Source organism: Rhinatrema bivittatum, chromosome 9 (assembly GCF_901001135.1).
Source record: "Rhinatrema bivittatum chromosome 9, aRhiBiv1.1, whole genome shotgun sequence".
Classification (NCBI taxonomy): Eukaryota; Metazoa; Chordata; class Amphibia; order Gymnophiona; family Rhinatrematidae; genus Rhinatrema; species Rhinatrema bivittatum.
Window position 1 is genome coordinate 25,862,599 of NC_042623.1, and position 13,952 is coordinate 25,876,550.

At 43.5% G+C, this 13,952-nt stretch overlaps 1 protein-coding gene across 5 annotated transcripts in view; it reads right to left on the reverse strand.

The window, feature by feature from the left end:
- The window catches only part of AHCYL2 (adenosylhomocysteinase like 2), a 310,856-nt gene that overhangs the window by 134,580 nt on the left and 162,324 nt on the right, over positions 1-13,952 (reverse strand). For all 5 annotated transcript variants that reach the window (XM_029616493.1, XM_029616489.1, XM_029616494.1 and 2 more), the window contains exon 2: positions 9,139-9,247. In XM_029616493.1, the coding sequence (XP_029472353.1) occupies positions 9,139-9,247 (109 nt within the window). The remainder of the gene's footprint in view (positions 1-9,138; positions 9,248-13,952) is intronic.

A 13,952-nucleotide genomic window follows, 5' to 3' on the forward strand; every position in this document is an offset into this window, starting at 1 on the left:
TATGAGCCATGGAGTCTTTCCTTCAGAAAATGCAATCTCAAAATTAAGAATGGTTCTATTTCATTTTGCATGCTGTAGGGTTGGAGGAAACCATTTTGGCAGCAAGTAGGGATGCAGGCAAGTTTTCAGCTCCCACAATGCTTCAAGAGTTGTCAAACCCAGCTGTAAGTCCACTGGTGAAAGGCTGCGATCTGACCTGCCTAATTACAATTATCATTCAGAGGAGGGGGTTATTGCCACCAACACATAGGGGGTCATTTTCCAAGGAGTTACCGCAGGAGATAATTCCGCAAATCGCGCTAACAGCCGTTAACGTGATTTGCGAATGCAAATTTTTAATTTTGTATTCAGGGGGCGGAGCATATGTTAAGTAGGAAAGAGTTATCGTGTGCCACGAAACAGCCGCAGAGTTAGCGCGGCCCCTGTTGTGCGCTAGAGGCCGGTAAAGGGGGGAGAGAGAGAGAGAGAGAGAGAGAGAGAGAGAGAGAGAGACTTGCTATAGTGTCTCTTCCCTAGACAGGTATTTGTATCCCTATGAGAGGCTCACCTAGTAACTCGAGGTGGGGATTAGGTATGAGTGTAGGGGGGGTTGGGGGCCACTTTCACATTCAACGTGAGACGTACGAACAGAACAGTGGTCTCTTGTGAAGATTTGATGGCCTTCGGAGTGAGGAAACTCACTCCAAGATGAGATTTGGGCAATGTTCTCTCAAACTAGCTTGTTGGACAAGCTAGTTTGTCCAACACTCCGAAGGCCATCAAATCTTCACAAGAGACCACTGTTCTGTTCGTACGTCTCACGTTGAATGTGAAAGTGGCCCCCAACCCCCTACACTCATACCTAATCCCCACCTCGAGTTACTAGGTGAGCCTCTCATAGGGATACAAATACCTGTCTAGGGAAGAGACACTATAGCAAGTCTCTCTCTCTCTCTCTGTGCGATGCTTCTTTGGGGGTTTTATCGCGCAGCGGGGAAACTTCGTGTGCCGTGATGTTTTCGCGATTTGCAGAAATGTATTCGAGAATCGCGAAAACATCGCGTCATGCGAAGTTTCCCCACTGCACGAAAAACGCCTCATTTGCATGGGAAACGCCCCTTAATGCGTTACCAATGCGATATTGGTAAATGAGGCCCATAGAAACAAAAAAATGACACCAGAAAAGGAGCAAAATGATCCGTCCAATCTGCCTAGCAAGCTTTTTATGGTAGTATCTGCCACGCCGTGCAAGTTACCCCATGTTGCTCGCTCTATGCAGTTATCCCCAAGCCTTATGATAACCCATAAAAAGTTACTACTAGCAACATTTTTACTGGGTGATGAACTTTTTTGAAAATCATGTGCTTTGCTTATGGACTTGGCTGTAGAAGCAGTCCTGTGTGTTTTTCCCTTATATCTGCGCATCAGTTCCCCAGACTATAAATGTCAGGGCCCTCATTGGTTGTTGTCTAAATCCAATTTCCCTTTTCCCCTGCCATTGAAGCAGAGAGCACTGATGGAGTTGCATCAAGGCTATCCAGGCTTATTGCTTAAGGATAGTAACCGCCGCACTAGTTACCCCCATGCATTCTTTTCTTCATTTCCATCTTGTAGCCTTTAGAGATCCACGGTATTTATTCCATGCCCCTTTGAATTCTCTCACTGTTTTGGACTTCACTACCTCTTCCGGAAGGGCATTCCAGGCATCCACCACCCTCTCCATGAAGATGGCATGCCACTCGGGACAGGAGGAGAATGGACCATTCCAATACCTAGCCAGCAGACTGAAGGACCTGAGATTGATGTGATGTTGGGAGAATGCTGTAGATAATTAATCAGTACCCTCCCCTCAGAACAAGTTCTGTTAATATAGCTAGTTAAGGTTAAAGTTATCCAGATACATATATTCTAAACTTTAGGACTGCTTTGTACCACAACCAGAAGCATCCAGATAACTCTAAATATTGGCACTATCTGCATAACTCCCAGAATGTCCCCAGTTTATAAGCAGTATTTCCATAAAACTAAATAATGTTGCCTATAACAAGTTTGGACTGACAGAACTTACTACCTTGAAGCCTTTCAACCTACATGAGGTAAACAAACAGTAAAAAGGATGCACCATTTTTCACAAGATATTAATTTATGATCTATCCATCGCTGTGGCAGAGTGTGGATATCAGGAAAGAGGCAGACAATACACCTATCTCGCTCAAGTATATGGGGAAGGAATCAGAGATGGGTACTATGTAATACTGAGGGGGAAATTAATTTCTGAAGGCGGCATTTTCTGGGCATAATTCATGCAATAATCTGAAACTCTGGGAATCTTGGATTACATTAAAACAAAAGTCTAAGATCAAGAGTCGTGAAAGATAAACGGGCTGAAACTGGCTTTTCTTTTCTTGAGAATGGCTAATCTGTGCATACCTTGTTCTAGTTGACGGCTGCAAAAATTCCTTGCAATCAATCTCTAAAAACAAAAGTCTGCTTTTTTCTGTGCTTTCTACATGTCCACTGCCAGAAATAAAGCACTCTGGTTTTACATGGCCTGGCAGCCCCTATGAAGAATCCCACTGCTATAGGAAAATCTCCTTGCCAGTTCCCCCTTCACCTAACCCACAGATTTCTCACGGTGGACTGATCCCTAATCCTACCAAGTCAGCTGTTCAACAATCTCTTCCCTTAAAGCATCATAAGTACCTTAGAAGTTTCCTCCCTGTCACTAAATGATCAAAGAGTTTCATCTGACCTCCCGAAGCCACTACTGCTTCCATATAACTCTCTCCTTCATACAATAGTATAATTACTGTGCCACAAAACCACAACATATTCATAGTTTCTTATTCCCAAAAGGGTATAACATGGAGAAGCTCTCAAGCTTGTTTTCTTGCTAAGTAGTGTAGTGTAGTGTAGGAAACAAACCATCTCTAAAAAAAATAAATAAATAAAAAATTAAATGCTATGCAAATACTGATTTTAATCAATACACTTAAAACATGACACAGAGGAACAGCCAAAAATTTATAACAGGTTAAGCAAGTTTTCTTACCAGTAAACAGCCATTACAGGTGGAAGACATCATCCAATGGTACAGACATGGACCCAACCTTGTAAAGACTTCACTGAGCATGTGCGAGAGTTCCATATATGTATTCTGCCTCATAAGTACCTTAGTCTCTTCCAGAGCATAAATGGGTGGGTATTAAGAAAGGATAATTCATCCTGTTTACAAGTAAGAAAACATGCATTCTCCATTAACAAGCAGGCATGAATTAGTCATTATGCATGGAGAGTCCCAAGCTGAGGGTTGCACTGAGAAAGAACTTTTAAAATGACAAGTCAGCCCCACCAAGTGGAGTGTTGGCTACTGGGTGAATAGGCTGTGCAGAACTGCTTGTTCAAAGTTACTCTCTCCTCAGGACATGCTGTCCAAACAGTTGTGGGATGTGAAGGTATGCACAGATAGCCAAGTAGCAACTTAAATGAAATGGCACCGAGATGATCCACTGCCTTCACCAGAGTTCTCATCTGATGAGCTTTGACTGTTTGTAATCTGTATATTACAGCCTGCTAGCCAACTGGACAGAATTCTTGGCAACTGCCCTTCCCAATCTATTGAGATCAAAGGACACAAACAGGTGAATAGCTTGACTGTAAAGATAAGTCCTCTTTAGGGAATAAGCCAGGGCTCTCACACAGTCCAAGGGGTGAAGAGCCCATTCTCCTTTCTGCACACGAGGTCTTGGAAAGAAGGCAGGAAGTATAATAGATTGATTAATATAGAACAGAGACAGTATTTTTAGAGCAAACTTGGAGTGGGTCTGTAGAATCACCCTATTATATATAAAAAAAAAAATTACAGGTATGAGGAATATGAAACCAGAGGCTGTAGTTTATTTCATGCCTCAGTGATGACCACAAAAATCAACACTTTCTAGGTGAGAAACTTCAAGTTCTCTAACTCAAGAGATTTGAAAGGAGGCACTGGAGGCTTACTGATTGTAGCTCTGGAATGCCAGTCTTTTCATGAACTTGGATACAAAGGATGGCAAGAGATCAGAACTCCTTCCACCTGCTGGCAATATACCATAACAGCCGAAAAAGTGCAAAGGCCCAAGGACAACAGGAATAATAGACCCTCTGGCCACAGGAAACAGGATTCAAACGCCTAATCCACACCAAGTCAAGAACCTTTTCTGTTTGAAAGGGTAGGATCTTCTGGTCAAAGGCTTTCTAGCCAAAATCAGTATGTCCTCCACCTCCTCCTTCAAAAGGAGAAAGACTACTGCACGCTCAACATCCATGCTAGGAGGGCCAGCGGTGGCAGGTTTGGACAGCAGAGTCTGCTATCCTTTTGAATGATAAGCGTCAGATATCCCCAGTGGAAACAGAGACTGAACTAACAGATAGGTGTTAGATACCACACTTGTCCAGGCCAGGCTAGTGTTAAGAGGATTGTCCTTGCTTTGTCCCAAAGAACCTTCTAGACAGACTTGGCAATTACAGGAATCAGTGGATAGGCAGACATTCCAGCTTAGCAGAAAAGTTTTGGGAGATGATCTGTATCTGCTCGGGTACATGCAGCAGAATTTCTCAACCTTCCTGTGGACATCTGAAGTGAACAGGTTGATCACCGACTTTCCCCAATGACTGAACAAGTCATCTGCTGGGTTTTTTTTTTGTTGAGTATGCGATAGCAATACTCTGCTGAGGCATTCCACCAATGTGCTCTGGATTTCCAGAAAGTAGGTGCCTGTAGTTGGGCATTGTGATACCTGCCCACAACCAGATTCAGACGGCCTCCTGATAAAGGGGTTAAGAGCCTGTACCTCTCTGTTTGTTTCTGTAGAACATGGCCACTTGATTGTCCATTTGTATTAAGATTCTCTTTCCCCAGAGGTGGGGAATTTGCAGATGACTTTATTGGGGACCACAATCTTTGGGTCTATGTCACACCAGTGTAAGTCCCACATACCTTGGTGGAGGCATCAGCAGAAAGAGTCACTTGATGTGATGGCATGTGTAGAGATCCACCTGTTGAATTTCCAGCTTCCTCCATCATTGAAGGGATGCTCTCACTGCGAGCGTATATGCAGAATCTACAGAGATTTAAATTGGGTTCAATGAGAGTGCAATATATTTTTGTTCTAAAAATGCTTTTTTATTTTGTATATTATATGTAAATGGTTTTATTGTTTTTATTATTTATGTACAATGTATTATGTGAAAGACGTAATCTATCTTGAACATATGGCAACGGCAAAATATAAAGTGGAATAAATGAAAATAAAAAATTCCGAAGATCACAGATATTTGGTGGAATAATGGTTGATAGAGCTGATCCCATTGGCAACTGCCTTTCCCAATCTATTGAGATCAAACGACACAGACAATTGAGAAGCTTGATTGTAAGGATAAGGAGATACTATTGAAGGTTCTGCACTATTGGAATTTCTGCATGTGCAGAAGAGTCACAGCCACCCTTTTCTTGAAGAGATTCTATCCAGGCTACCATTAACTGAATTCTTTGAGCTGAAACCAAATAATGGCTTAGTGAAGTTAACCAGGAAACACAAAGTCTGGTGAAGCTGAATGGACTTCGAGGGACTCCAGAACTTCTGATGGCGATGAACCTATCACCAACCAGTCATCCAGGTATGGAAAACAGACTCCCTGCTGATGAAGTTGTGCCACCACTACTGCAAGGCATTTCATGAACCTCCTCAAAGTCCCCAAGAGATCCAACAGCAGCAACTTATATTAGTAGTATACATCCTTCACCACGAACCTGAGGAATTTCCAGTAGGTGGAATGAATAGGAATGTGTGTATCAATGTCAATCAGGTGCAAAGCAATCATCCAATCCCTTGGCTGAATGAAAGGAAGGATTGATTAGCAGGAGGTCATCTTGAACCTCTTCCAAACCAGAAATTTGTTCAGCATTTCCAAGTCCTTAATTCACCTGATTTATTGGGAATTAGGAAATACCAGGAATAAATCCCTGATCACACTCCTGGGAAGGGACAAGTTTAACCACCTTCTGATGGAGAAAAAACTCCATCTCCAGCTGCAGTAGAGCCAACTGAGAAGGGTCAGAGTTGAAGACTGAAATCTGTTGGGTTGAAGGGTGAGAGAAAACCAGAAGCTATATTCCACAACCCACTGATCTTTGGTGATCCAGAGGCATTCTGGGAAGGATTGAACCCTTCTCCCCAGTGGCCAAGATGGGAAGGTGGCTCTCAGTCTTGTCAAAAATCGGTGCCCAGTTTAGGCTGTCTCTGCTGCTGAGCCTTAGGCAGATGTCTTTCCCTCTACTGTTCTCATGGGCAGCTGCTGCTGAAGAGTAGGATAAGTCCAATAATGTTGAAAAGAACAAAAGGGACATCTTTGGAAGAATGAGTGTTTCTAAGAGAAGTATTGATTTTGGGCAGGAGCTGGTTGGTCCCCCACTGCAAATGATAATCACTGCAATGGTGACTGATGCTCCTTAATCAGAGCCACTGTCTCGAACTTTGATGTCAAGCAGTTTGTCTCCAGTACAGGGAACATCAAAAAGATGATCATACATGTAAATGTCCCCTGAGAGGATATTTACCTGCAACCATGCGAGCCTTCAGACCCCTATAGAGGCAGCCAAGTCCTGCCTGCAGTACTGAAAGCTTTGTATATGAAATGGATAAGGTGCTTCTCACATTTCTGCATGTCTTCCACTGCTCAGACATCTGCCTGCTCAGGATCTGATGATTTCATCAAGGATCTTAGCTTCTGGACACGTTCAAGCAAATACTGCACCATTTAGGTTGGACAGACATAATCCAGGCACTCAGCTTAGAAGCTTGAAAGATCTTCTTCCCAAAAATACATCCAGTGCTTTTTGGGTCTTTCCGTAGGAGCATGCTGGAGTGATCACGAGTACACTTAGCATGCTTCAACACCAATTCTACCACCAAGGAGTGGTGCGGCAATTGGACCAACCCAAAAGCCAGGGCAGCCCACACTATGTTTCAAGTTCAGTTTCCAGGATACTGAAAACCATAATGTAGGTGTCTGCTATATCCTCATCTGCAGATCCTGGAGAAGTTTGTGAATCAGGTTTGAAGGAACTGAAGTAGCCCAAAGATGTCTGTTCTCAGGTCCTTTTCTTTCTTTTCTTAACACTGACAGAGTCTTCGCCAGCTTATCCAAGTATCTGGAGTAGCAGAGATCCTCTTCAGGGGAGGAGACAGAAGTATGTTATGGGAAGTCTGGAAGGGGATCAGATGGAATCCCCGCGGAATCCTAACTCGTTGCCTGACCATGGGGGGGGAACACCAAGCCACAACCCCAATATTGAAGAAGGTGACCAAGGCAGACACCTCCGCTTGTACAGTAGAGAAACATTTGTAACTCAGTGAACAGAGCCCACTTCTTCACCCCTCCCTCATCTTATGGTTAGGCCTTATCCCCAATATATTTATTTATAGATTCTTGTATTCCACTAAACTTTCAATAGTATTGTCCACAGCAGACTACGTATATAATAATCATAATACATAAACACTAAAAATATAAATACAGTACAATAAATATTCATTAAAATACAATAAAACCCAACAAATCATTCAAAAGTATGCCCCAGTTTAGTACTGGTGCAGCCCCACTATGTGGGAAAAACGTCTCCATCTTGGACTGAAGAGGTTCTAATCTCCCTCTTTGGTCCTCAGGGATAAGGAGAAGAAATGCTCCAACATATTCAATAACCAGTCTCCCACTGGCTGAGGGACCCTTAAGTCAAAGCTATCAAGACGACATCTTCAGAAACACAGATTGATTCATCCTCTTTTGGGCTGCCGGTAAAGTTGAAGAAGATCCCAGCGCCACAATAGCATCCCCTGCCTCAGAGGTGACCAGCTCCAAGCTACTGCATGCTTATTGTATCAACAATTCCTCTCAACTAACACCCAGATAGCGCCAGTAGTTACTTCTGTGCCATGACATTCATTGTGGGACTCTTAGATGTAAATTCTGAAGTGCTCTACTCAGATACCATGACAGCGAGGTGATCTGCCATGCCAAGTGATGACTGCACCTTTGAATGTGAGCTCCATGCCAAGGGCATGGACAGTGCCCTAGTGAGCCCTGGGTCCAGATAAAACATAGTTCAGCACCATAGGCATCCTCTGTACCATGAAAGAAGGCAGCATCTGCACCAAAAAGTCTAAGTCCCAATCCAGTGGAGCCCTGCGCCAGTGGCTCTGATCTCTTTTTTGGCTCCATGGGGGTCTGCCGAGTAGAGTCACCCTTTGATGCTCTTCTTTGTACTTCTGGTGTCACAGACTTCTGTACCACATTCAACCCCTGACCTGAGGTAGATCTGAAGGTCAGCACTACAGGTGATGGAGGGGGTGGTCTTCCCATGCTTTAGGGATTGAGAGGAGAAACTTCCTGCCCTGGTATATTATACTGGGAGCCCAAAGATGCTCCGCTCCTTGAGGAATGGTTCCACTGCTTGGCCTCACACCAAGGCTTGGGGCTCTTAACTGCTGGTTCCTTCCTTAGGGCCTCCATCTTCCAGGCATAGTATTTCTATGCACTAGGGAACATCCAACTACAGCTATAGTAGTTGGAGTTGAGGTCTGGGCCCAAACAGCATTAGCAGACAGAGCATGTATCTGTGATGGAAATCCGGTGCCCACAGATGCAGCCCTTAAAGCAGCTTATTGTAGACTTCTTGGCATTGAGTTCTCTGTGCTTTTTGACATTTACTTCTTAAATTCTCAATCTTACCTTTTTTTTTTTTTTTTTTTTTTTTTTTTAAGAACTTAAAAGTTCTGTTTGAGGGGCTGCTGAAACAGTGGTAGAAAAAATGTAAACAATGAGGCAGTAAGGAGCAATAGGCCCCAAAATGTAGAAGTATTCGGAGAGAGACAAACAACCATGTAGTAGCTTGGACCAAAAAAAAAAAAAAAAAGAGACTAAGAGTCTCATGAGGCAGAATGCATGCGCAGAAACTCTTGCACATACTTACTGGTCTTTACTGATCTCTGAGAGCTGGGTCCGTGTCTGCATAGTCGGATGACGTCGCCACATGTAATGGCTAGTTCACGCCTGCTTCTCGATGGAGATCCACACATCTAGATTGGAGGGGAGAGCAAGGACTGCTGCAGAAGTACGTACCTGAACTGTAACTATCTGTAGAGGACTGAGAGATAGAGCGGGACAGTGAGCGGCGGCCAATCTTTGTTGGGCGTTTGTTGAACTCCTGCTTCTGGTCAGCAAACTGAATCTGAAAGAAAGGAGAGAGGTTCCTGAAACAGCACATATGCCATCTGCAGATTTATAGGAACATTTGGTCTCAACTGTGAGCAATGGCAGAGAGCAGCCATGCTCAGGGCGGAGGTGGGTGCAATCACTGGCAGCTCTAATTGCAGCTCAGCAAAAACAGAATGCAAACTGATTTGATACAAGACGTTATCCATTTCATAGCATGTGTGGCATCAAGAATGAAAAATATAATTCCTGCACTTCCAAAACCCCCATTTACATATATGCGCATACGTGCATATATGTGGCCTGGTTTTGGCCTCTGTTGGAAACAGGATGCTGGGCTTGATGGACCCTTGGTCTGACCCAGCATGGCAATTTCTTATGTTTCTTATGTTCTTATAGATATTTTACAGCTGCACAATTCAAGGTGGAGAATCAATGAGAACAGCTTTTGCAAGGCACTCCCTAATCCGGAGGGTTGTTTGTGTGTCTTCCCACCCCCACCCATATGGCTGTGTCAATGCTATACTAGTCCAGGACAACTTTTTGGGAGCTAAAACTCTAACAGTTAAATAGTATGCAATGACCAGCTTTTCAGTAACTAATATACAGACTGTTCTGTCACTACAGTTTCAGTGGCAGTCATTTTTGAAGGCTAACTGCTGCACTAATAAGCAAATTTTCATGCTACTTCTCCAAAGCCAAAATTTCACTGTGCTTGCAGTGTATTACAAATATGCCTTAAGTACACCTTCTGTTCTTAATGTTCATAAACAAGGGTAAGGGCCAGAAATGCTGAGTGGCAGAATAACAAGATACTTAACAGGCTTCCTGTCACAAGCAACTTGTTCAGGGGTCCCCAAACTTTTAAAGAGAAAGGCCACACAGGACATTTAAATCAATAAGATGGCTGGGGGAGGGTTCCCCTTGGTGTTCTGAGGGAGTGGAACCCCCATTCTTTGAGCTTTCCTGGGGGGTCATCCCCCCCTGGAATCTGGCTCTTCATCGATTTGAAATGTCAAAGCAGGGAGGCAGGGGTCAGAGTTCCTAGAGGTGTGGCAGATAAGCGTCAATATTTCTAGGAAGCTGGCAACCCTACCACCTGCCCCTCACCTCAGCAACTGCCCCCTGGAGAAGTGGGGATATTAATGTGTATGTGTGGCACACTCTTGCCCATTCACTCCCTCCCATATAATCTTGCTCCCTTCTCTACTCTAACCCCTCTTTCTTTCCCCCTTTTTTCCTCACTATCTTCTTTCCCAGGCTATTCACACCACCCTTTCCTTCCATCCTCTCACCTTACTCCCCACTTTCCTTCCCTGTTTCTCCCTTCCTCTCCTCCACTTGCCCCATCACCTCTTCAGTTAGCAGCAGTCATTATGCAGCCAGGCGGGTCTCCTCTCTCCTTTGCTATCAGGGGCAGATCCTTGCCAGAACTGCAGAACTGGTCAAGCCATTCTCTACCGTTGCCCCCCCACCTCCCGCATGTTGGTAAAAAATAAAATTAAGTAAACCTTGCATTGCATGACAATCTGGTCCCAGACAGGGAACGTTTGGTGGGCAGGAAGACATGCCATAAGTGACAAAGCTGGTCCACAGGCCATACTCTGGAGATCCCCAAATTAAACCATGACACCAAGTGGGAAGTCAGCATCTTAGAAAAGTGAAGGTTTTAACTAAAATCACCAAGATCATAAGGAATTGCCATGCTGGGTCAGACCAAGGGTCCATCAAGCCCAGCATCCTGTTTCCAACAGAGGCCAAACCAGGTCACAAGAACCTGGCAAGTACCCAAACACCAAGAAGATCCCATGCTACTGATGCAATTAATAGCAGTGGCTATTAGCTAAAAAAAAACTTGATTAATAGCAGTTAATGGATTTCTCCTGCAAGAACTTATCCAAATCTTTTTTGAACCCAGCTCCACTAACTGCACTAACCATGTCCTCTGGCAACAAATTCCAGAGCTTAATTGTGCGTTGACTGAAAAAGAATTGTTTCCGATTAGTCTTAAATGTGCTACTTGCTAATTTCATGGAATGCCCCCTGGTCCTTCTATTATCTGAAAGCGTAAATAACAGATTCACATCTAATCCTTTTTCCAGAGTATGATTCCCCTTCTCTCTAAGCTGGCCCATCCATCACTTAATTACAAGAGACATTCTACGCTAAAGAGTAAATTGCTATTAAAGAAAGAAATTCATTTACACTAAAAACATAGGTGGCCAACTCAAGTCTTTAAAAGCCACAATCAGGCCCGGTTTTAAGGATATACACAATGAATATGCAAGAAATAGATCTGCATGCACTGCCTCCATTGTATGCAAATCTATCTCATGCACAATCATTATGGATATCCTGAAAAAAAGCAGTCCTGCTTGTCACTAGAGGACAGAGTTCGCCATCCCTGCACTATTCATACAAAAATAAGGTAGGCAAACCCAGAGTTTTAGTTAAATTAGGTTTTGTACCTTAACACACATCAGAAGGTCTATATTCAAAGCCATTAAGCCTGATAACTCACAAGCTATCCATTTAAATAGCAACTTTTGAATATTCCCCTTGCTTATCCAGCTAAGACTTGGCCAAATATGATCGGTTAAGTGCCGAGCTAGAGGTTTAAAAAAAAGATTTCAGGTCTGGTGGCCCCTATCACTGCTCCCCTTCCCACCTGAATTGCAAATGCTCAGCTCTGCCAGCCTGAGCTGCATCCCCCCAAAATCCTTCATCTCCAGAAAGAAAAACAAAAGGGCTGATGCCAACCTCCCACCACCCTGCCCACTCCTGGGTCAGGTTATCCCACCAACCTCACTCATCTGATACCTTCAAATCTATAAGTTCTTCAGTCCAGATCACGATAGCAGCCTATCGCAATCCACGCCCGGCTCCTCTGCCGTGGCTAGGGGAGCTATACTGAAAGCATACGCTCCCAATGTGTTGCCGCTAGCATTTTGCTAGAGGAGATACGCTGGAAACCCACTCTTCCCAGCACAGCTCCCCTAAGAATAGCAGAAGCGCTGCTACTGCGATCTGGGCTGAAGAACTTTCTGATTGAAGGTACTGGGAGGGTTAGGGCGGCCCAGGAGGAAGGCCCTGGAGGCTTTCATTTATTAGAAATTGGGCTTGACCCAGAGCTGGGTGAAGGGGAGGAGGAAGATGACCCTTTTATTTTTATCTTCCTGGAGATGGAAGGCGTTTCAGATGGAGCTTGCAGGTCAAGTGTTTGGAGCTCGGGTGGGGAGGGGATAGTGAAAGGACCACTAGGCCCATAGTTTTACATTCTTTTGAAAATACCCACTTAAGACTAAAAGTGATCTGGCTAACCATAGCAAGATATAATTTAAAAGATTTGTATTCCATCCAAAAAGGCATGTATAAAAAAATAAAAACAAATAGTAACAACACACACACACACACAAAAAGGATTTCTTAAATGACATTAGGTGCTACATAGTTCTTAGCTGTGTGGACCGAGTACTCCATAACACCGCACGTGCCACGCAGAATGCCTCAGAAAGAGGTTTGGTAAGAGGGCACTTCCAGAAAGCCAGTTTTTGCTGACCCTAGTGTACATGTGGGAACATATATTCGCAATGGACCACTGATCCATAGGGTTGTGTCATTATTTGTCAGCAACTTATGGATTATGAAAGCAACTCAATGGGAAACCAATGAAAGGCATACAAAAAACGGGAGTGATCCGGTCGCATAATTTAGAATCGATAAGAATTCTCGCCACAGCATTTTGCTTAGCTTGTGAAGCTCTCACTGAGGCAGCAGGAAACCCTGAGAACTGCAGTAGTCCAACCCGCTAAACACAAACGCTTGCAAGACAGTACAGAGGTTATCCACATTAAAAAATAAAAAAAAAAGAGAAAAAGGTTTTAACCTGTAAGTAACCAAAGCTTTAAAAAAGGATGTGGTTTATAAGGATGACTTCTAGATTCTGGTCATGCTTGAAATGGGTAAAGTAGTCCCATTAAATTCAAGTGCAGATGGCATATCTGGGAGAAGAATTCTACTTAATATAACGAGCTCTGTTTTTATCAATGTTAAGAGCTAAGCAACTGTGTGTTAACCAAGCCCTAATGAAAGATAAACAGAGGTTTTTTTGAGTGACAGACAAAGAGGACAAAACCAGCATGAAAAATTGAATGTCATCCGCATAAAATCTGAAGTTTACCTCCAGACAGGCAAGTACCTTACAAAGTGGAGACATACAGATATTGAACAAAATGGCTGCAAGGTCGGATCCTTGTGGAACAGAGAACAAACAGAAAATGCAATGAATATGCTTTCAGTATGATCCGACAAGAAAGAATGAAACCAATTCTGTACTGAACTCGAAATATCAATTACAGAGCTGATCGAATAGGGTGTCGAAGGCTGCAGTGATGTCAAGGGTACCATTAGATAGCTAGGGCCATGGTCAAAACCACAAATAAGTGTCCAGGCTGGGTCAATACAAGTGTCTCAGTGTTAAAGAATTTCTGAAAACCAAACTGGAATTGCTTTAGCACATTATGGTCCTCAAGAAAATCCTTTAGTTGAGATAAAGCAACACTTTCAGTGATTTTAGACAATGGTAAGGTGGAGATAGGGCAATAATGACTAAACATTGAGGGGTCAAGAGAAGGCTTTAATATCGATTTAACAGTTGTGCTTTTAAGAGAAGGTGGCAACAATCCTTCAGCCAATGAAAAATTTACAATTTTAGCTATGCG